Source organism: Chironomus tepperi, unplaced genomic scaffold, assembly GCF_022539635.2.
Source record: "Chironomus tepperi strain 1889 unplaced genomic scaffold, CSIRO-AGI_Ctep_v1 contig_412, whole genome shotgun sequence".
NCBI classification, from domain to species: domain Eukaryota; kingdom Metazoa; phylum Arthropoda; class Insecta; order Diptera; family Chironomidae; genus Chironomus; species Chironomus tepperi.
Window position 1 is genome coordinate 461,944 of NW_027226534.1, and position 22,246 is coordinate 484,189.

The window sequence follows — 22,246 nt, forward strand, 5'->3', positions numbered from 1 at the left end:
AAAAGAAAGAAAAAAAAACAATTTAATCTAATTGCATCAAAAATAAATATCACCGCACGAGTTAACAAATAACAAAAAGAAATGCGTAAACATAAAAGTCAGAGTAACTGTCTCGTGTCCTTCAGCAAATTATCATCTTTAAATCAACCCACAACATTCATCCACAATCAAAAAAAAAAGCTGAAAAAAGGTGAAATTTGACTTCTTCTACTTGACATTTTGATAGCATTTTTGAGAGCACCTTTTTGAAAAGTAATAATATGAAAAATTATTAGAAAGGGATGAATGGATGTGTTTGCGAGGCAGGGCTGTAAACGGAAATGTTCATAGATAATTATTTTCATCATTTTCCAAACGCCGCACACAGAAAAATCTGAAAAAAGAAAGAGCAAGCAAATCGTTTGACGTGCCGTGTGCATATGACTACATAGACTACCCAGCACTCGACCAACATTCGATTCATTCGACGTCGATTAGCAGAAGAACAGATTGCGAGTTGTTTAGTGGAAACCGCTGTCTATAAATAAAATAAAAATTTTCGTCTCTTTTTTCCCAATTTTTATTCATTAATATTATTAATTATTAAGCTCGACTTAATCTTAAGTAAGTTTTTAAGTGAAATTTCGTTTAAATTTGTTTTTTTTTCGGTGATTCGTCTCGTTTGTGAATTATGCTGGAAATGAAAAGAAAAGAAATTAATTAAAATTGTTGAAGTTTTTATGAGGAACTTAAGTGGATTTTTCGATTAGAAAAAAAACTTAAAAATAATTGTGAAAAGTGGAAAAAGTGTTAATGCTTATATGAACAATTTGATAGTGATTTATGGACTTGAAGACTATTTTTTTGAATATTTTAGAATTATCCAAATTTAAGTCTAAATTGTGAAATTTTAAATTTAACACAAATTCATGGAAAGTTTTCAAAATAGAATGAAAAATGGAAATGGACTATAAAGAATATAATTTTTTCTGTGGAAAGTGCTTCACACCTACTACTAAATTCACACCCACATGTTGGATAACATTTTGAGTATTTTTCATGAGATATGAGTCCAAAGTTCATTATGAACACTTGGAAATGAAAATTATAAGTCGGCCATTTTTGGAAAACAACGATGCGCACAAAAACTTGACTTTATTCAACTGATGAGTATAATTTTACATTTTAATGTCATTTCGGACCAATGAAATTATTAGGAATCATCAAAATTTAGAAAACTTGATATAATAGAATAGTCAAATTTCTGTTAAATTTGAATGCATGAGATCACTTTATGAAATTTTTACATCCAGATTTTAACATCTTCTGATCATTTTTTTGATTTTTTTTGTCAATTGTATGATATCTCAAAATTTGAAACTAATTAAATATGAACAATTTGACCAAATTTTAATAAATTTTGGCAAGAATTCAAAAAAAATGCGGAAATTCAAGAAATTGCATTAATAAATGAATGAAGATCTCATATCAATAGCCTTAACGTTTTGAAGTCTTCATTTTTATGCAATTTGAACTGCACTTAATGCAACTATTGCATTAACTTCCTCCTACCTTCAAACTGCATCTGTCTTTGATCTCACTTAAGATCAATGCACTTGTAAATGCATTTAGTTAGTTTTTAAACTGTTTTTTTATAAGTTGAAACCTTCTGCTTTATGCTACTAAACTGGATTATCCTAAACTTAGACTGCCATTGGCATTGTTTAATTAATGGTGGACAACCTTTTTTATGCCAAGACACACCTCAGTCCAAGAAAATATCTTGCAATACACAGGTAGCAAACTACAACATTAGATAAAATTCTGAAGTTAATTCAAATCTGAATTAGGTTTTTAATAGATTCCATCTAAACCTCACAATTCTAGGTACTAGAGTTCAAGTAGTTTTTAAAATTTTAGAAATGTTAAGCTTGTCAAGTTAACAAGGGTGTCAAATTGATTAACCAACTTTTTCTAATTGTCTTGTTGACACGAATACTCAATTAAAAGTCTAATTGTAAATTCCTTTAGAAATGCAGTTTATAGTGTTATACATTACAAGGACATGAATAGTCATAAGCTAATGTACACTTAACAATGCTACAATTATATTTACAAGATTCTGCCAATAAACTCAAAATTTCACTCAACATATAACTAAAATGGCGATTTTGATCATAATTTTTAGTCTTCTTTGTTCAGTTCATCATTTTTGATCATTTTGTTTCCTAAAATTCCTAAAATTTGTAACTATAAATCCGACAATAATATAAAATATATATGTCAATCATTGCCATTTGATCATGTCTCAGACACTCAGAATAATCTCTTAATTTTCACAAATTCCATCTTTTCAATCTTAATTAAATTTTTCCTAATTATCCACACAAATTTATTTAAATTAGTTCAAAAATCCTACAAATAAATACGATAAAAATCATCAAAATCGCAATTAATCATCAAAACTATGAATTTTAATTAAACATTTTGCACCTAATGCCGGTTTATAATTAAATATCCGAGAAAATTCTTCAAAATGCGATCATTAATTTAAAAATATCTCACAAAAAAAACAACAATTTTTCCCATTCAACGGAATGGAAAGCAACAAAAAAAAAAAACATAAAAAAATTTCTCGTTAGAAAAAAAAATCTAAAAATAAAAAAAAAGTTGAGTTGTGATGAAGAAAAAAAATTGAATAAGAAGGCATAAAAATGGGCGTGATGATGCCCAGGTGAAAAAAAATTTCCAAGCGAGTGATTCGAATGCCTATAAAAGGATGTGTGGCGTGGAAAAAAAATGCAAATGAACTTTTTCCTGTAATAAATTGCATAACTTTTATGAAACTAGTTCTTTTTTTGGATAATTTTAGATCTGTAGTGAGCAAGAGGGATTTACATGGATTGCAAATATTTAGGAAGATTTTTTGAATTTTTTAATAAAAATCGTCATCAAATTGAAGAATTTTGTCCAAAAAGTGGGATGGTTGATCCCTAAAACCCTCGATTAATCGATAACCGGCATGACTATGACTTGATCCCAAATTTGGAAGCCTTCAGTTTCCATTAAAATCTCTTATTTCACTCAAAATATTCAGCATGTGTTATGTTTCTTTAGTTTCATCTTTCATAACAATTTCGTGATTTTTTTCATTTTTGAATTTTCCACAATAAAAAATGTCATGTTTTGCTATTCAAACCTTCCCACACAAGGCAATCATCATTAATAACATTAATGTTAGTCATGTAAGATTTATTTTTTTAGTTGAAGATATTTTCTCGGAAAACATGAAATGTTATTTTTTAAGAAAATTTTTAAATTTTTTCATCAAAATTCAACAAATTTTCAGATTTTCAATAGCTTAAAACACATAAGATCTCACAAATTGCAATTTTAATTCGATAAAGGTTTTCAAAATCTCACAATTTTTTTTTAATGTTTCATAATCAGAGCAATTTATAATTTGAATCTATAAACAAAAATTCTGATACTTTAAACAAAATTAATTCTGAATTTGTAAACATTTTTCCGCACGAGTTTCTTCATACTTGTGTAAATTATCGTATAAACTACAAATTTAGTCCAATAAACAAAGAGTGACACAAGTGAAGAGGTTTATGGAGTTATTAAAGCTCTGTTTAAGCTCTTTCAAAAACATCAAATGAAAATTGGTTTGTCAGTCTGACTTCCTAATGATCCCCAAAAAAGAGACAGCTTCAAAAGACCTTTAGCAGCATCATTGTAGAGCTTTCATCATTTTTTGTCGCTCGGCAACAGCAATTATGGATACTTTGTATCAAAAATCAACGCAATAATCTCAAAATAGCCATAAAAACCGTAAAACGCTCAAAAAGAATAAATTTATTGTTTATTTAAAAATTTTATGGCAACTTTTTCTCAGAAAATCTCATCAATAAATCATATCGAAAGATGAAAGGATGAATAATTTTAATGATTTGTGGTTTTTCGCGGATATTCTTTTTTTTGTGGATGGAAAATTTATTAATTGGTTTAAATAAATTTGGGATTTATTCATTTATTTGGTCCTGCAATATAATTAAAAGAATTGAGTGGCCTTTAATGAACTTTGAAAGAATGACAAGCCAATTTTACTTGTTATTCTTAAAAAATGAAAGAATTAACATTCATGTTTACATCAAAAACAAGATTGATTTCGGTTTTCAATCAAAATGTCATTATAGAAATATCAAAACATGAAAATTCAGAGAAAAATAGCAAAACTACATTCAAATCTCAAAAAACATGAATCTTAGTGACAGTTAGAAGAAGAATAAAACTTAAAATCAAGAGAACCAAGTCGTTATTGTGAACACGTGTGATCAAAACATTTAATTTTGAGAATGAGAAACTGTTTTTTTTACTTCGGATTTCGAAGAAAATAAAAAAAAAAAATTACGAAGATGAAAAATAAATTTGAACTTAAGAATTTTCTTGAATAATGTAAACAGTATGATGATTTTGGGAGAATTTATGTACATTATTTTGAACTTTTTAGATTTTTGGATTGAGATTTTCAACTAGATTTGGAAGTGGTCTAGTTATGGGCCATTCATCTATTACGTTACGCAAAACTCGAATTTTTGGAATCTCTTTCCTCCTAAAAAGCGAACGTAATAAGTGAATGGCTCATTACTATGGAATTTTGGAATAAAAACTTGAAGATTCTGAACCAAAATTTCAATTTTCTTGACTTCTTTTGAATTTTTATTCGACATTCTGGAAAATTCCTTAAAATTAATTAACATTTTTAAGACATTTCATAATTTAATATAAATTAAAAGAAATAGATTCAAAGTTTTACTGTTCAAAAACTCAATTTTGAGTCAAAATTGCCATTTTTACAGTCACATAAATTCAATGTAAAATAAAAGTTCTCCCAAAATCTCCAAAAGATCCCAATTAACTGCATCAAAGTTACAATTCTCGTCTAAAATATCGTCGAGATCGTCAAGAAGAAAAAGTTCGAAAGTTCGACACAAAAAAAAAAATAAACTCGAATGAAATTTCAATTCAGTCGCTAAGTCGTAATTGTGATGTTAAAGTGATCGCATCGCGTTGCATAAAAAACACAGAATCGAGGCTAGTCAGATTAGGTCAGTGTGTGTGGGTCAATTTCCAAAATAAAATTCATCCAATTTTCTTGTTGTGAAAATAAAAATTTGTGAATTTAAATTTAAAAAATTTTCGTGTGATAAAAAAAAGAAAAAAAAATTCTAAAATTAGAAAAAAAATTGCCGACTTTTTTTCATGTGAAAAAATAATTACGCAATCGTGCAAAAAATAAATTCGAAAAAAACCACTTTTCGTGTTCCTCAGCGATCGTCAAATTTCGCTTCTCATTTCCAGCACATCGAAAAAATGTTTTTTTAAGTGAAATTTTTTTTAACAAAAAATTCAAAATTTTTTTTCCAGGAAATTTTCAAGTTTTTTTGTGAAAAGTTAAAAATAGCAAAATAAAAAATGCCTTTCAAGCCAGCTGAAAACCCAAAGTGCCCAAAATGCGGCAAATCAGTCTATGCTGCTGAAGAACGTGTTGCCGGTGGACACAAATTCCACAAAGGATGCTTCAAATGCGGTAAGTTCAAATTGACTTTTTGTTTGGGAATTTTTGGGATTTATGATTGAGGTTTTTGGATATTTGAAGAGTAACTTGGTGTTGACTTTAAACACATGTCAATGCTTCTGACTTATTCTTGTGGATGATTGCAGTAGGGACGAAGCCTTGACTTGAATTTTGACTCTATTCATAGGCATATATCACTAATAATTTCAATTACTAAATTGAAAAAACAGCTTAAAATACAAACATTAGCAATTAAACATTGTACAAGCGATTGTTCCATTTTCGGAGGGTTCATGTGCCCCAATGTTCCCCTCCTCCTATCAACTCCTCTAGACTACAGCTAAGATACACACTTAATCACCCTATAAGCTCCCAACATTCTTCACAAATCTAATGAATCCTAGTTTATATCATTTTGATATTCTTTTTCAAAACATTGAATCCAATTTATAGCATCTCTAAATTGCCTTCTATCATCATAAAAGACAGTTTTAAGTAGATAGTTTTTTTTTGTCAAAAATTAAATATAATCTACGAATTAATGATGCTTATAAAGTTTAAATTTAGAATTGATGTGATTTTAAAAATAAGTTTTATATCCTAAGATGTATTAAGACTTCAGGGTTGGATTTTAGAGTATTTACGGAAGTATTTAGTTTTAGATGATCCTAACAGGACCATATGTCTAAATATAATTTTGACATCCGTTTAATATGCCATAAAATGATATTTTAGACATGCCTCTAGCACTGTCCCAATACCATGAATTCCATATTACAACCCCTCCTACCCCATATTAAGTACTCTAAATCATGAATCACAATCAGTAAAATAACTCAAAATTTGAATGGAAAAATCCACAAAAGATTCAAATAAATCTCCAAAATGGTCTACTCACCGTCTACAGGTTCATTTTAATGTTCCATGGAATGCATCAGTTTCAGTATCAGTCTTATAGTTTCACATTACAGCCACTAATTTGTCACAACCGCCTACTCTAAACCAGCCTCTTTGGTTTGATCTTTCAATATTTTTTTAAAATTAAAATCTGGCATCGACTAGATGTCTGACTTGATCGTATGCTGTTACTCGACTATTTCCTCTAAAACATTTTCGAGGATTTGAACTCAGACTCTCGAAACATTTTGCTTAAATACTCTTCGTTTTCCATATGGCTTTTTTATTATTCTTATTTTCACATAATTTTCACACATAAAATGAAATCGGACGATCTTTTTTATTTTTAGATGCGAAAATAAACATTTATCTTTCCACCTACACAGAATGTTTACATTACGGAGATTTTTCTAGAGAATCTAATTATTTGATTTGTGCGAATTAAATTTGAATTGAGGATAAGTTGTGGAAAATTTTCAGATTTTTTTATTATTAAGCATACAATCATAAATTTTAAAAGATATGGAGATATTGGAGCTATTTATGAATGTTCCTAAACTGCTTCTTGTCTTTAAACGTGTTCTTAAGTCAGAACTAGCCTCACTCCATTATTAGTGAATTATTTTGGACTTTTGGAGTCCGCACTGTTAGAATTCAAATTCTGGCAATTCAGCTTAAAGAATTAAATAAGTCTGAAAATTTATTTTTGTACACTTTTAATGTTGACAATTTGAAAACTTTTTGATCTGATCTATGGTCCCTGATCTTTCTGATCCTCTGATTCTATTGACCTAAACCTTCCCTCTCTAGTTCCGTCCCTGTCTCGAAATATCCAAACTTCTCAAGATGCACTTAATTAATGCAGAAGACAAGTGTATCCCAAATTACAATAATACCAAATCTACAGTGTAATCTCTGTATTAGTCTTTGAACATTCTACATATCCAAAAACAATTAATTCATATGAAGCCGAACAGACTTGATCCAATTTTTCCATAACAAAAATTAAGTCGACTTCGATCTCTCTATTACATGAACTATCCATGAATATTTAGTTTGTGACCTAATAATTATTTAAATATTCATTTATTCGACTAGGAATGTGCGGAAAGTTCTTGGATTCAACTAACTGCGCTGAACACGAAGCTGAATTGTACTGCAAGGTAAGTTCTCATTTCAAGCATATTTTAATTGGATTTTTGATGTAATATATCATTAAATTGACTAAAGAGCTAGATATTTGCTGGAAATTTGAATAACTATCAATATTAGATATAATTCTTTTGAGAGTTTGGGAAAGGAAGTTGCCAGAAAAGCACAAGTTGGTTAATCGATCCAAAATCAAACATCAGACAGATGTGACTCTGACATGGTGTCAAATTTGATTCCTGATGCTGCATTTTTGATCGATTAATCGATTCGGGTTAACTATTAAGTCAAAATTAGCTAAAAATCCTTAAATGAAGGATCTGATCAATACATTGACACTCTTTGAATCTTTTAAGCATTTCAGTGATGCAGCGGAACTGATCAGAGACTTGTTGGTCATGTTTTGATCACACTGTTCAGTTAAACTGCCTAACAATTCAATAGAATATTTTAGTAACATTTTTTCAACATTTCAGAACTGCCACGGCAGAAAATACGGACCAAAAGGATACGGATTCGGTGGCGGTGCCGGCTGTCTGTCAATGGACCAAGGAGACCAATTCAAAAATACAGAAGCGTGAGTAAATTTTGTTCATATTTAATTTGGCATTAATTTATATTAAATGTCATTTATTGACGTTGGCTTTTATGTTCAAAATATTTTTTTATGATTTTTATGGTCTTTTTTTTTTTGGTTGACGATTCTTGCGATGGAAATTTTTAAATTTCCTTTTTTTGGGGAATCTGTTGGGTTTGCGAAAATTAAAAAAAAATTCATCTTGAAGAAAATTTTCGCGCGTGTCTGGTGGGACTTTCCTTATCATTTAATTTTATTTTTTTTTAATTAACGAGAAATTTCTGGAAAACAAAAAATTTTCTGCAAGACACAGAAATTGAAGATTTTTTTTGTAAATAACATCGATAATACTTGGTGTGGGGTTGAGGGTCTTTTAGGAGAGTTTGAAGACTTTTGAGGAAATGTTGTGAATTTTTGGAAGGAATAATGACAAAAATTGTTAAAAATTTGAATAATTTTATAAAAAAAATTGAAAATTTATTAAGAAAAATTGAAAAAAATTCAAAAAAAAATTGAGAATTTTGAAGATTTGCTGCATAATTTTGACAAAAATCTACAAAACTTTGACTAAAAATTGCAAAAACCAAAAATCCCAATCAAGTCTCAAAAGTTCATCAAACAATCCTCAATTTATCACCAAGATTCTCTCAATCACCTCCATCAAGCAGGTGCAAAATTCCATAAAACCAAAAATAATTTCTTGTAAAAACAATTTTTAAATTTAAAAAAACAAGAAACAAACAAAAAAAAAAAAAATTTCCACACGCACAAAAAACTTTTGTGAATCTCAGAAAAACGAGAAAAAAAAATTTGTGTCGTCTTTTTCCTAAAAATAGTTTTTTTTTGTGTCTTTCACATCCACATTTTCATGTTTTTTTCTACTTCTTTTTCACCAATACACCTTCACACATACTATTTTTTTTTGAGATTTATTTGATCTTTTTAATGAAAATTTCCATTTGGATATTTTTTTTATGTGAAATTCCTCATCACTTTTTCTGTCATTTTCCATGTGAAAATTTGTAAAATTTACATTTATGTTCAATATATGGTAGCAGGGTAGGGAGGGAGGGGTGTGTCCTACACCTAAGAAACTAGATTCATGAACCTCTGCATCGATTATCATTAGTTGTCACTATAATGAACATATAACAGCCACCACGTGGGCGTGAATGCAATTTCTCATGATTTTGAAATTTATCTGTCAATTCAACAACATATGACTGTCTTAGTGCAGATCTAACATGATTCCGGGGAAGTTAGATTGCACAAATCTAATCAAAAATCGAAAAAAGATTCAATTTCTGAAATTTACTTTAAGTCTGACAAATTCCTAGTGGATTCCAATATGAAGAACGGCATTTTTTGCGATAGAAATGAATCTTAATCAGCCGTCATGATGCAATAAAAGCAACTTTGGGTCTTATCGTTAGTACGACGACATAGCGGTACCCAAGCGATCACATTGTGGTGTTTCGAAATTCTATGAATATGTTTATTATCATCTATATTTTAAGGAACATATCCGAAAAGCACAAGTCAGTTTATTGATCCAAAATGCCGCACCAGGTCAGTGTGACTCTAGGATCAATTCAGAGTCACAATTGCCTGGAGCTAGATTTTCAATCAATTTACCGTTTATGTGCTTTTCGGGTAAGAATTTTCCTCAAATTTTCCATAACAACTTCTTCAACATTCCACATCAATCCATCCAATAATAAACACACAATTTCTCAGAATGACTCACAATGTATCACCCCACCCACTCGAAAGCTGCAAGTCATTTAATTCTTTCCTCATATCTCTTATTCTCTTCCCATTTGGCACACGTTCAACATCAGTTCTGCCGCATTTCAATATTACATACATCATTTAAACTAAACACACACATGACATGAACACATTTAGTGCAACTTGAGTGAGAAAAACAACTTTTTTTTTAATAAAGAAAAAAAAAATCTAAAAATAAAAATAAAAAATGTTCGTTGAAGAGGAAATCGTGAATGTTCATTATTAAATTAAATTAAAACGCCAACATGTTGCATATGTGCTGGCAATGGTACGCACACCGGTTCTAAAAGGTGAAATAAGTTGCATAAAAATTGACATTATTATGTCGTTCGTTGACTTCTTGGGCTGATGTAATTAAATATGTTTGAGAAAATGGGAATTTGTATAGGAAATGTGAGGAGGATGATGATGGGTGGAATTTGGGTTAATGGGAATATGTTGAAATTTAAAGGTGGAACATTTCTCTTTAAATGATTTTATTAAATTACTTCGACAATATTCATCTCAAAATATCTTTAATATTGGGATTTTTAAATGAAAATCTTCTGGATAATGAAATTACAACCTTTATTTTGTAATCCTAACCTTAAATGTTCCTCTATTTTGTGTTCCTAACCTCAAAGTTTCCTTCATTTTAGATCCTAACCTCAAAATATTTTCAATTTTTGAATCACAAGCAATAATTTTCCTCATTTTTGTGATCATAACCTCAAAGTTTCCTCCATTTTGTGTTCCTAACCTCAAAATCACCTCCATTATGACATCTTAAATCTTTCCCAATTTTTAGATCCTAACCTCAAATGTTTCTCAATTCATGGATCCTCACTTCAAACTTTCCTCCATTTTGAGATCTTAATTTTAATTTTTTTCTCAATTCTTTGATCTAACCTAAAAATTTATTTCATTTTGGCTACAAAACCTAAAAGTTTCCTCCATTTTGGATTCCTAACCTCAACATTTACTCGATTTATAGACCCTAACTTCAAAATTTCTTCCAATTTGGGATCATAGCCTCAAAATTTCCTCCATTTTCCTCAATTTTTTACTCCTAACCTCAAAGTTTCCTCAATTTTGAGATTAAAACCTCAAAGTTTCTTCCAATTTGGTTTCCTAACCTCAAAGTGTCCTTAATTTTTAATTCCAAACTTCCAATTCTCCTTTAAAAATACTTTTCAAATTTGGGTTAAAAATGTTTAAAAAACCTTTAAAAAATTTTGAAATTTTTGAATATAAAAAATGCACAACCAAACCTAATACGTCCACTATATTTCCAATTTTTATCTCTCTTTTCTTCTCCAACAGCTCTTAAACACACAATACACAAAAAACTCCATTTTGTTCACATTGATTGAGCACAAGAAACAAGAAAGCACACAAGAACTCAAAAAAAAAAAATCTTTCAACAATTTTTAATTAAAAATTTATTTTAAATTCTCTCTTTTGTGGAAATTTTATTCTTAAAAATTTTTTTTAAAACTTAATTTAAAAAATACACAAAAAAACTTACACACACAATTACACATACACACACACGCACACACAATTACACACACATTTACATCTTTATTATTTAATTTTGGATCTAATTAAGATGGATAAAAATTTTTGTATTTTTCTGCGATGGACGTAAATTTTTTTTGTGGATTTTCATTAAAATTAAATTGTAATTTGTGGGATGAGGGTGATTTTTTGGGGGTTTATTGAGAATTTGGGGATACTTTATTCAATACTTGAACTTTTTTTAATTTTAACAAATTTTTAAAAATTTAAAATTTGGAAAAAAAATTCCTAAAATTTCCCAAAAATTCTTTAAAAAATCACTTTTCTGTTAATATCGACGTGAAATTACGCTGTCTAGCCGCACATAAACAGAATCAATCAAAGATCTTTTTTTATAAGTCCATCGACATTAAAAAAGAGATTTATAAGAAAAAATTGTCAAATTTATTTCTTTTTGTAAAAGTTAATGAATTTATAATTTTTTTTTTTTTTTTTTGATTATGAAAAATGTCAAATAAAAGGAAGATGAAAAATAATTTTGATTGGATAAAAAGCTTTTTATCGATATTATTTTTTTAAATTTTTTAAAACTCAGAATTTTGAAAATTTCAGCAAAAAATTTGAAAATAGAAAATACTTTTAAAAATTTCAGAAAAAATATAAAATTGATTAAATGTTTCAAAAAGATTTTTTAAAATTATTGAAATTGATTTTTAAAATTATTGAAATTAATTTTTAAAAAATTGAAATTAATTTTAAAAATATTGAAATTAATTTTTATAAATTATTGAAATTAATTTTTAAAATTTTTGAAATTGATTTTTAAAATTATTGAAATTAATTTTTAAAAATTATCGAAATTAATTTTAAAAATAATTGAAATTAATTTTTAAAATTTATTCAATATTAAATTCAAATTATTGGAATTAATTTTGTTAAAAAATGTTCAGTTAAAATTAAAAAATCTCAAGTTTAACATAAAATCTTCAAAAAACGTTTCTTAAATTCTGATGGAAATTCACACGAAAATTGCAAATTTTGTCTACAACAAAGCTTTGTTTCATGAGCACACACACATGCACACGTGTTAGGGTACACAAATGCTGGTTTTTTTTGGGTAAATTTCACACATTTCTTAATTGCTACAAAGTAAAATTACTTAGCACACGCAATAAAATAAACTAATTAATTAATTAATTTCAAATTTCTAATTTTAAAATGCTTCGAGTTGTAAATTTAAATTCTTTAAATTCGTAAACGCAAGAAATTAAATTTTTTTGTATTCAAGGTGGGGACACTTTAATGAATAACTTAAATTCATTTTAAATATTTCTACCTTGATGCAGTTTAATTCTAATTTATTGACAGCTTTTAAGCTTTTCAACTCTATAATTTAAACTTAAACTTTTGCTTTGTACTTTAATGGGCTTTTTGGTATCTTTTTTATTAAATCTCTATAACTATACTCTATAAACTTTAGCTGTTGTTGAAGCATGAACTCTTAAACTATTTTTTGACATATATCTAAGCAAAATTTGGGTTATAAAATCACTTATTGGACTTAATTTTTGTGAACTACGACAAATTTGAAATCGATTTCGTAACCGAATAGTGCAAGTCGGTCCAAGGTCGGTGTGGTTCTGACATGATGCTAGATTTGAATCGAATCTGGGGTCAAGTTAGAGTCATGCAAGAATTTACGATAGAATAACCGATTTATGCTATTCGGAATAGATTTTATTAATTAAAATGTAGAGACAGTTCAAAATTGTAGTCCTGCACTTCTTGGCAGAACCCTATTGAAATATAAATTCAAAAATATTATTCGATGGGCTAGAATTTTCAATAAAATTTTAATATCTGTTAGGAGAGCTCGAAGTCGATATAGCGATATCAAGGAAAATCATGAGAAGTTATACATTAGACACTTAATCAGGTTCGGGGCCAGACTTCGGTTTCCTTAATCCCCAAAAGTTGACTTAGCTCAGGTCAAAATTGACTGGTTTTTGAAAGTCCTAATAAGAACCTTTTTGAATCTTCAGACTTATAAAGTCTAAAATGGCGCTTTCATTTGAATCTGAAATTGAAAAAAAAAGTTGATTTTGAACTTTATTAGAGTCGTCTTTTATCATTTCGTTAAAGTCCTTTGAGGCGCCTTCACAATAGAGGACTAATTCTAATTTAGATTGACTAAATTCTATCAAAATTTGACTCGAATTTGTTGTAATTTTTGAACTCCTTTTGCAATGCAAAGTGCTAGTGTCAAAATACCATTTTCTGAGCTCTTAATCCACTAAACACCATACATCGAATGTACATGAATTCCTTACTGATGAAAGCTTATTTACCCATTACTCTCTTATGTTTAATGTCTAAACTTCTTAATATAACCCAATTTTAGTACAATACACAAAAATTGATAAATTCTTATGACTGATTTTACACTATTTCTCTATTAGACTTACCTAATCTTACTCTTAGTCTCTATCCTTTACCTATCATTTCTATACTTTATTAGGGGTCGTTCACTTACTGCGTAATATAAAAAAATTGACTTTTTGACTCCATTCTGACCCAAAATCTCTAACGAAAGTTGAAGTTGAAGTTCAACTTCTTAAGAGCGTTACGTAACAAGTGAACGGTCCCTTATCAAAACTATTATAAATTTGAATGCTTTTTTTTATTGTTGTGAATGTTGTAAATAATTAATTAATTAATTTAACTACTTAACCTTTATAAATTTCACTGTACTGGTACTGATTAAACTCACTCATTTTTAATATGTTGTTTGTTCTGTTTTGTGTCTAAAACATTTAAATTTTCACTACTGTTGGTCTTCTTTCGTCGATGGGATAAGGAAAGTTCCTCCAGATTTTTTTTTTTTTTTTGGTTTTAAATTTTTTTGATACCTGAAAAAAAGAAGTAATTGCGTAATTTTAACTCGATATAAAATCATGAGAAAATTAAATTTATTTTTAAAAGAGAAAAAATTTGACTTTTTTTCAAATCTTGGGGAAATGATTTACCTTCTCCCATTGATTGATATTTAATGGCCACAAGGAGCTTTTAGCTTATTTTAGAGCTTTTGACTAATTAATTATTTTTTTTTTGTAAATTTTTTGAATAAAATTTTAATAAAATTAAATTTTTTAGTGAAATTTTCAAGCCACGTGAACCAAAACCAGTTGTTCAAGCACCAGAAGGCGAGGGATGCCCACGTTGCGGTGGATTTGTCTATGCTGCTGAACAAATGCTTGCTCGCGGACGTGTAAGTAGATTGCCTGAATTGTTACATACTTTTATGATTTTAGAATTGATTATCTTAATTAAAATGCACGCAAAATTATTAAGTGAACAACTGGAATTTATGGCATATATTGACCAGTGCTTCTCAAGTTACGCTTCACGACACTCCAGATCAGTCGTGGGCAACCTGTATGCTGTGGTATACTAGTGTGGTTTAGGCCTTGGGGTTAACCACTAAGGAATGTCGCGAAAAATAGAAGGTTGCCCACCACTGCTCTAGATATGTGAATTACTGTGTCGAGTTCTGAAAAGTTTGAGGAATATTGCCTTAGATCAGTGTTTTCCAAACTGTGTAACACCGAAATCTTATTGAAAATGCCATGAACCGATTGTTGATTTCATATTTGGTTATGAATTGCCATTTAGGTGTGGATGGTACAAACAAGTTTGGACAACACTGCAATAGACTAATCATTCAATCCAGAAGACACAAATCGTTGGAAAAGTGAAAAATCCGGCAATAAACCGGCATGACTCTGACATGGATCTAGACTCGATAATATCCGGAATCAGATCAGATTCACACCAGCCTGTGACCTTTTCTATGTCTTGTGTCTTCTGGGAATGTTGTTCACTTTATGACAATAGTTGAGAATTACAAATAATATTGAAACAATAATTTTAAAGGGTTATCACAGAAGATGCTTTAAATGCGTGAATTGTAACAGGACGTTAGATTCTGTAATGCATTGTGATGGACCTGACAAAAAGATTTATTGTAGAGGTTAGCTAGAGCTAGTTTATTCCTGTTTATTGTAATTAACTGTGAAGGGATATAAGTGACTAATTAGATCCTCTTATTGAATCAATTGTTGCGTAGAATTTAATATTTTTAAAATTGGACTCAGACTTTGAGCCTTGACATAAACAAAATATCCAATAAGTTCTAATCCAAAATTTATATTTTTTGTCTCATTTTATGTTATATTGTCAATAATAAACCAAATCATCACATAAATTGTCAATTAATTAACTGTAGTCATACCACAAAGAGTGCTTTAAGTGTAATGCCTGTAAAAAGGGTTTGGATTCACGTAACTGCTGTGAAGGCAGTGATAAGGAAATCTATTGCAAAGGTATAAAACTGAAGATCTACTTACCAAGTCAGGGATTTTTAACTAATTTTAATTCTTCTTTTTTCATCAAAATTCAATCATTTTTGGACATCCAACAAAATTTACATGTTTTATTACATCCAATAATATCTGTGTACATCATACAAATTTAAATGTTTCAACTCAACAGTCTGTTACAACAGAAAGTTTGGATTGAAAGGATACGGCTATGGTCAAGGTGGTGGAGCACTGCAAAGTGATGATGCTGCTAATGAGTAAATGTCTTTTGATTAATTATAATATATAAAATCAAGTAAATCCTGATGGTTAATGTTAAGGCATAGATTTATTGATAATCCTCAGTTTTTGGTGAGAATTGAGATGTGGAATTGATCAAAATAATTGAAAATTATCTAAAAATGGTCAAAAAATGATCAAAAATTGTCAAAATTGTTCAAAACTGATGATAATGTGATTTTCCAGTTCCACACTCATCGTGTTTAGTTGAATTATCAAAAAATATGTCAAAACATCAGGATGCTTTACCCAAGAGTCAGACATTATCGTAAAATGCTAAATTCATGATAATATCTGACCCATGGCCTTATGGACCGTTCACATATTATATAACGTGAAAAGCCTCATCCCATAAGGGAGCGTAACGTAATTAGTGAACGGCTCCATACCTTAGTTATAGTTTTATGTACGTACCATTTCCATTTGTGTCATAATTTAATTGATACTTTATAGATTATTTTTTAGCAAGAATTATTTGTCGTTTTTCGTTTGTGTTCATTTCTGTCTAGAATATTTAAATCAGATTACACAATTTTCACACAAAACAGACACAAATAAGGCTGATTAAACTGCCAAAAAAATACACGACAAACCTACACAATTTTGACTTCTGTATAACGACATCAGAAGTAAATTTTCATGTTTTATGTCCTGAATGTCAATTTTATGTCAACAAGCTGAACAAATGGCCAAAAAAATCTAAAAAAAATCATTTTCTTCTTCTTTTTACCTCAAAATCTTCCAAATAATTTCCCAAAATGAATCCTTAAGGCTGCTACTCAATGAAATATGGCTCACGTGGCTATGGTCATTCAGGAATTTCATCACTTGGTCTCATGTCTGATGCAAAAGATTTAGAATGGCAATGGTACATAAATTTGTCCCATAAATGAAATTATTTCAATTTTTCTCACAATTTTCCTTTAAATTTCCCAAAAAAAAAAAAAAATAATTAACAGCGAAACTCATGCACCAAGAACAACTGTCGTTGATACAGCCAAAATTTTAGCACCCGAAGGTCAAGGTTGTCCACGTTGTGGTGGTGCCGTCTTTGCCGCTGAATTAGTTTTGGCCAAGGGAAGTGAATGGCATCGCAAGTGCTTCAAGTGCAAAGATTGTAAGAAGACACTTGACTCAATCATTGCATGCGATGGCCCCGATAAGGATGTTTATTGCCGAACATGCTATGGAAAGGTATAAAGGCAATCTTTTTGTGCTTTTCTTAGAATTTTGTTTTGTTAAGGCTGATGTTTTATTTTTGATATCAAGAAATGGGGACCTCATGGATATGGATTCGCATGTGGATCAGGATTCTTACAAACTGATGGAACAACGTAAGTTTTTTGAATGCTGTTGCTTTAATTGGCCAAAATTTTAAAAATTCTAACCTCAAAAAATATTTTCTAACCTCAAAAAATAATTTCTAACCTCAAAAATATCCCAATTTTCCAGCGAGGAAGATCTCTCAGCAGCTCGTCCATTTGTCACTACAGACACAACAATCATTAAGGCTCCAGAAGGTCAAGGATGTCCAAGATGCGGAGGTGCTGTCTTTGCTGCTGAACAAATGCTTGCCAAGGGTACAATGTGGCACAAAAAATGCTTCAATTGTAGCGAATGTCATCGTCCACTTGACTCTGTTCTTGCTTGTGATGGACCTGATAGAGAAATTCACTGCAAGGCTTGCTACGCTAAGTAAGTATCATGGAATGGAGTAGTCTGGGTATGGATCAATCCAGATTTTTCTTTGGATGGATTCAAAATACAGGATTAATTGACATTGTGCTTCTGTTTCCAGATTATTCGGACCAAAGGGATTCGGTTACGGCCACACTCCAGTTTTGTCAACAAACGGAGAATCTACACTTAACTTGTGAGTATTTTGACTATTTAAATTACATCCAATATCCTGAAATACCTAATAAATCTCAATCTTCTCTCCTTCAGTGCTGGTAAGATTGGCGGTGTTCGCCCAACTGACGGTTCTGGATGTCCAAGATGTGGTTTCGTAGTTTATGAAGCTGAAAAGATGATTAGCAAGAAGAATTCATGGCACAAACGCTGCTTCAACTGCTCAGATTGTCATAAATCACTTGATTCAACAAACCTTTGTGATGGTCCTAATGGAGAGATTTACTGCAGAGGTAGGAACTTGGAAGTTTATACGCTTTTTTTTGGGGATCTGGGGTTTCAAATTTGAAGGATTAATGACTTCAAAATTGAGGTTATGTGTCTGAAATTTGAGGTTATGTATTTAAAATTTGAGGTTATGTATCTCAAATTTGAGGTTATGTAACTGAAATTTGAGGTTAAGTATCTGAAATTTGAGGTTACGTACCTGAAATTTGTGGTTATGCACCTAAAATTTGAGATTATGTAACTGAAATTTGAGGTTAAGTATCTGAAATTTGAGGTTACGTACCTGAAATTTGGGGTTATATACCTGAAATGTGAGGTTATGTTCCTGAAATTTGAAGTTATGTACCTGAATTTTGAGGTTATATACCTGAAATTTGAGGTTATATCTCAAGTTTGAGGTTATGTACCAGAAATTCGAGGTTATGTATCTGAAATTTGAGGTTATGTACTTGAAATTTGAGGTTATATAACTAAACTTTCAGGATATGATTCTACATTTTGATATATTTGAGGTTATGTAACACTAATTTTCATGTTTAATTTTAGGATGTTACGGCAGAAACTATGGACCACGTGGTGTTGGTTTCGGTATGGGTGCCGGTGTACTTTCAACAGTCTAAATCACCAAATCTGTATAAAAAAATATTTTTATAACCTAAAAAAATCTGCAAAGTCATCCGCAGAATATCTAAATTAGCTTATAATCTTTACAAAAACTTTCAATTTCTTTTATATAGTATTTATTTATAAAAATTTATAAAAAAGTTAAACTTTTTTTTGTGTATAAATACAAATTTTAGTGCAGCAAATTTTCCTTATAATGATAGCAAAACTTGAACTTTTTTTTTTGGGAGTAAAAGAATGAAATTCCTAACAAACATGCACAAAACTTTAGATGACTAACTTATAAAGCTATCAAAAATTAGATCCCTAAGAGTCAATAGATTGTGCTAGGCAGGGGTAGTGTCAATGATAGGAAGTTGACAGCCCAGCAGATAATTTTAAGTTTTGAATTAAACATGTGGCATAAAATGGTAAAATTTAAGATTTTAAGATCGTCCCAAAGGCAGTCATTGTTGGAATGTTGTGACTTTTTTGGAGATTCTGTTGATGAAATGATCAAACTTAATGAAAATTGCTGCATTCCATCAACGACTGCAACATTGTACAAAAAAGGACCACGAAAAATTTATATTTTAATATCCCTAACGCTTCATCACACTTTTATAATGCATATTTATTTAATTTATTGTAAAATATAACCTCAAAAAGCTAGATGTCCAAAGAATTTCAATAAAATCCAGCTTCTGTAATTTGATTGAGTCAGTTTGAATATTTTGCAATTTAAAAATTGCAGTTTAAAGCCATAGCTACTGACTAATCGCTTGTAGAAGTTGAAGATTATAGTACAACTTACTAAGTTGAACTTAACAACCGTCATAGAATATTAAATTGAATTAATTATTAAATAAAATAGCTTAAAGCTACCAAGTAAAGGTAGATGAGAGTAGTGTAACTAATTAAGGATGTTCAATAATCCTAATAGTATTTTATAACAAGGAATCATTGAAGTCCTTAGCAGCATAAATGAGTAAATAAGCCTTGATCAACATCTAATCGAGTTATAAATTCAAAACATATTGTGCGCTAAGGAACAGGCTAACTGCTAGGATTGATAAGCAATTTTATAGATATACAAATAGGGGCAAGTCAATTAAGTAACACAAAAAGTATTTTAGTGTTTTTGACGATCCAAAATAATTATTGAGTGAACTTTTAACTTTAAATTGACAAAATTTTGTCCACCTTAATATCAAGTCACTCTATTTAATCATAATTAGCTTTTTGGTAAAGAAGGCAAGTAACAATAACTATTTACGATCCACGACTGGATCACATACCACTAAGGATTTTCAACTACGAGATTAAAATGTACAGAGTCCCGGGATTGATCCCGAAATCACTTACAACTCAATCCCGTAATTGATAATCCTTAATAACACCAAATATTATAATCTAAAATATTTTTTATCAACTTTATGGAACAAAAAAATATATTTAAAGTGTGTAATAATTTACTAGTTGGCACTTAGATATTAATTGCAAATTTTGATTATAAAAAAATGCAGTCCTTTGCAAAATATTTAAAACTAAAATGAATTGGAGCTTAGACTTATAGTTAATAATCCCTAAATGACAATGAGTACAGTTAAATCCTAGCAGATACATCACAGCCACTTCATATAGTTCAAATAATGACAATTTAGCTTGTTGCTACATCAAATGTAGTTGATAGTAGGACACACCTATTAAATTGTAAATACACAGAGGATTACAGAGGTTTGATGAACATTGATCACATCCGAGTGACCAAAACAGCTTTTACGGATCCATTACCGCTCCTTAACTTGAATTTGTTGTGTCACTCGAGCATATTAAACATCTAGGGATGAGATTTGTCCATAAATCAATAAAAATACAGTTTAGTAAGCCATAAGCTACTCTAACCTAAAGGGTAAAATCAATAAATACTAAAACCTAAACCCAAACAAGCTTCCAGTTAACAAACAAATCCAGGAAGCTCAAACTATCCCACCATACTTCCCATAATTATACACAGGAAGTCATAACACTTAGCAATTTTGTCTTCTTCTGCTGAAAGTCTTGAAAATATTTTTTTTTTTTGAAGAAATTAAATTTCTAACGAATTTAAAAAAAATAACGTTTTTACTGAATTGTGTGAAAAAAAAAACATAAATTTTATATAAAAAAATTGAAAAAATAAATACAAAAAAAAATTTGCTTAAAATGATAACGAAACTAACTAAATGTTGGAAATTTTGAGGTTAGAAAAATTGTAAAAAAATTTAAAATGAATTTTGCCGGCAATTTTAAAGAAGTTTTTTGCAGCTCTTCTTTAATTTTGTCTCATTTTTTGCAATGTGAATCTAAATTTCAAAAAAACAAAAATGACTGAAAATTTTCCATAATTTATGCTCAATCTATGTTTAGAGGATGCCTGGATTGAGTTGACTACTTTCAGTATTTGCCGCTTAATTGTCAATTGTGAGATGAATTTTGATAAATTTGAATGAATTTTGATGGAAAAATGCTTAAAAAAATAATTAAATTTTCTTGAAAAATTTCACAAAAATTAAAAACTTTTTCCCCAAAAAAATTTAGGGAATTTTTTAAGAAAATTAGCTTTTATTTTGACTGTTGTTGACTATAAGCTGGCATAATTGATAATTTTTTCTTATTTTTGTTTCAATTTTCTACAAAAAAACTTGCATTTATTGTAGAAAAATTTGATTTTTGGTTCTGAAAATTTTTAAATTTTTTATAATTTGTTTTGAAGAAAAAAAAACAATTTTTAGATTTTAAAAATTAAATTTTATTTTAAATATTTTAAAATTATTGAATATTCATTTTAAATATTTGGATTAAAAAAGTTAAAGCTTACATTTAATAATTAAAAAACAAATAAAATGTTTATGCTTAATTAAATTTCAAATTTTTACATTGAACATTTAAAATTTTAATTGAAAATAATTTTAATTTTTTTAAAATTTAAATATTATTTTTTGAATAACTTTCAATTTTAACCTCAAATTTTTTTTAAACTGATTACTCCACATTTAAAAGTTAAATAATTTGGAGTTTTAAATCCAACAAAATACAAAAAAAAAATTACTCAACGATCGAACAAGAAAATGAATGAACAAAAATCGTTTTTTACAAAATATTTTTAATTATCTATATTATTAATTTTGTAGCTTCTTTTGTGAAACAATGTGACTCTTATATTTAAAAAAAAGCATTGTGAAGAAAAATGTACACAGAAAAATTGCGATAAATTTTTTTAAAAACAAAATAAAAGTAAAATAAAGAAAATAATTCAAATTTTAATTTAATTCTTAGATTTTTTCTAGGGCTGCCACTTTATGTTATTTAACTGAGGCGCTGCTGTTC

The 22,246-nt window shown here is 29.2% G+C and overlaps 1 protein-coding gene across 2 annotated transcripts; it reads left to right on the top strand.

Annotated features, from left to right (window-relative positions):
- The first annotated feature begins 443 nt into the window (after positions 1 to 443).
- Positions 444 to 22,171, top strand: LOC139097068 (muscle LIM protein Mlp84B-like). 2 transcript variants are annotated; one of them, XM_070648831.1, is made up of 13 exons: positions 444 to 603; positions 5,413 to 5,575; positions 7,559 to 7,623; positions 8,086 to 8,186; positions 14,631 to 14,745; positions 15,763 to 15,859; positions 16,029 to 16,113; positions 17,095 to 17,329; positions 17,405 to 17,469; positions 17,588 to 17,830; positions 17,934 to 18,008; positions 18,083 to 18,279; positions 18,821 to 22,171. In XM_070648831.1, the coding sequence occupies exons 2-13, from the start codon at positions 5,461 to 5,463 to the stop codon at positions 18,892 to 18,894; spliced, it is 1,467 nt and encodes a 488-aa protein (XP_070504932.1). In that variant the 5' UTR covers positions 444 to 603; positions 5,413 to 5,460; the 3' UTR covers positions 18,895 to 22,171. The 2 variants fall into 2 exon arrangements, with proteins under 2 accessions (XP_070504932.1, XP_070504933.1); XM_070648832.1 differs by lacking the exon at positions 444 to 603 and adding an exon at positions 4,965 to 5,093.
- The last annotated feature ends 75 nt before the right edge of the window (positions 22,172 to 22,246 follow it).

What these genes read in the sequence shown, in the direction of transcription:
- LOC139097068 (XM_070648831.1), top strand. Translation starts at nt 5,461, where the DNA reads ATGCCTTTCAAGCCAGCTGAAAACCCAAAGTGCCCAAAATGCGGCAAA. An exon ending in AAATGCTTGCTCGCGGACGT is followed by an intron (nt 14,746 to 15,762) that starts GTAAGTAGATTG and finishes AATTAACTGTAG; the next exon opens with TCATACCACAAAGAGTGCTT. An exon ending in TAAGGAAATCTATTGCAAAG is followed by an intron (nt 15,860 to 16,028) that starts GTATAAAACTGA and finishes TCAACTCAACAG; the next exon opens with TCTGTTACAACAGAAAGTTT.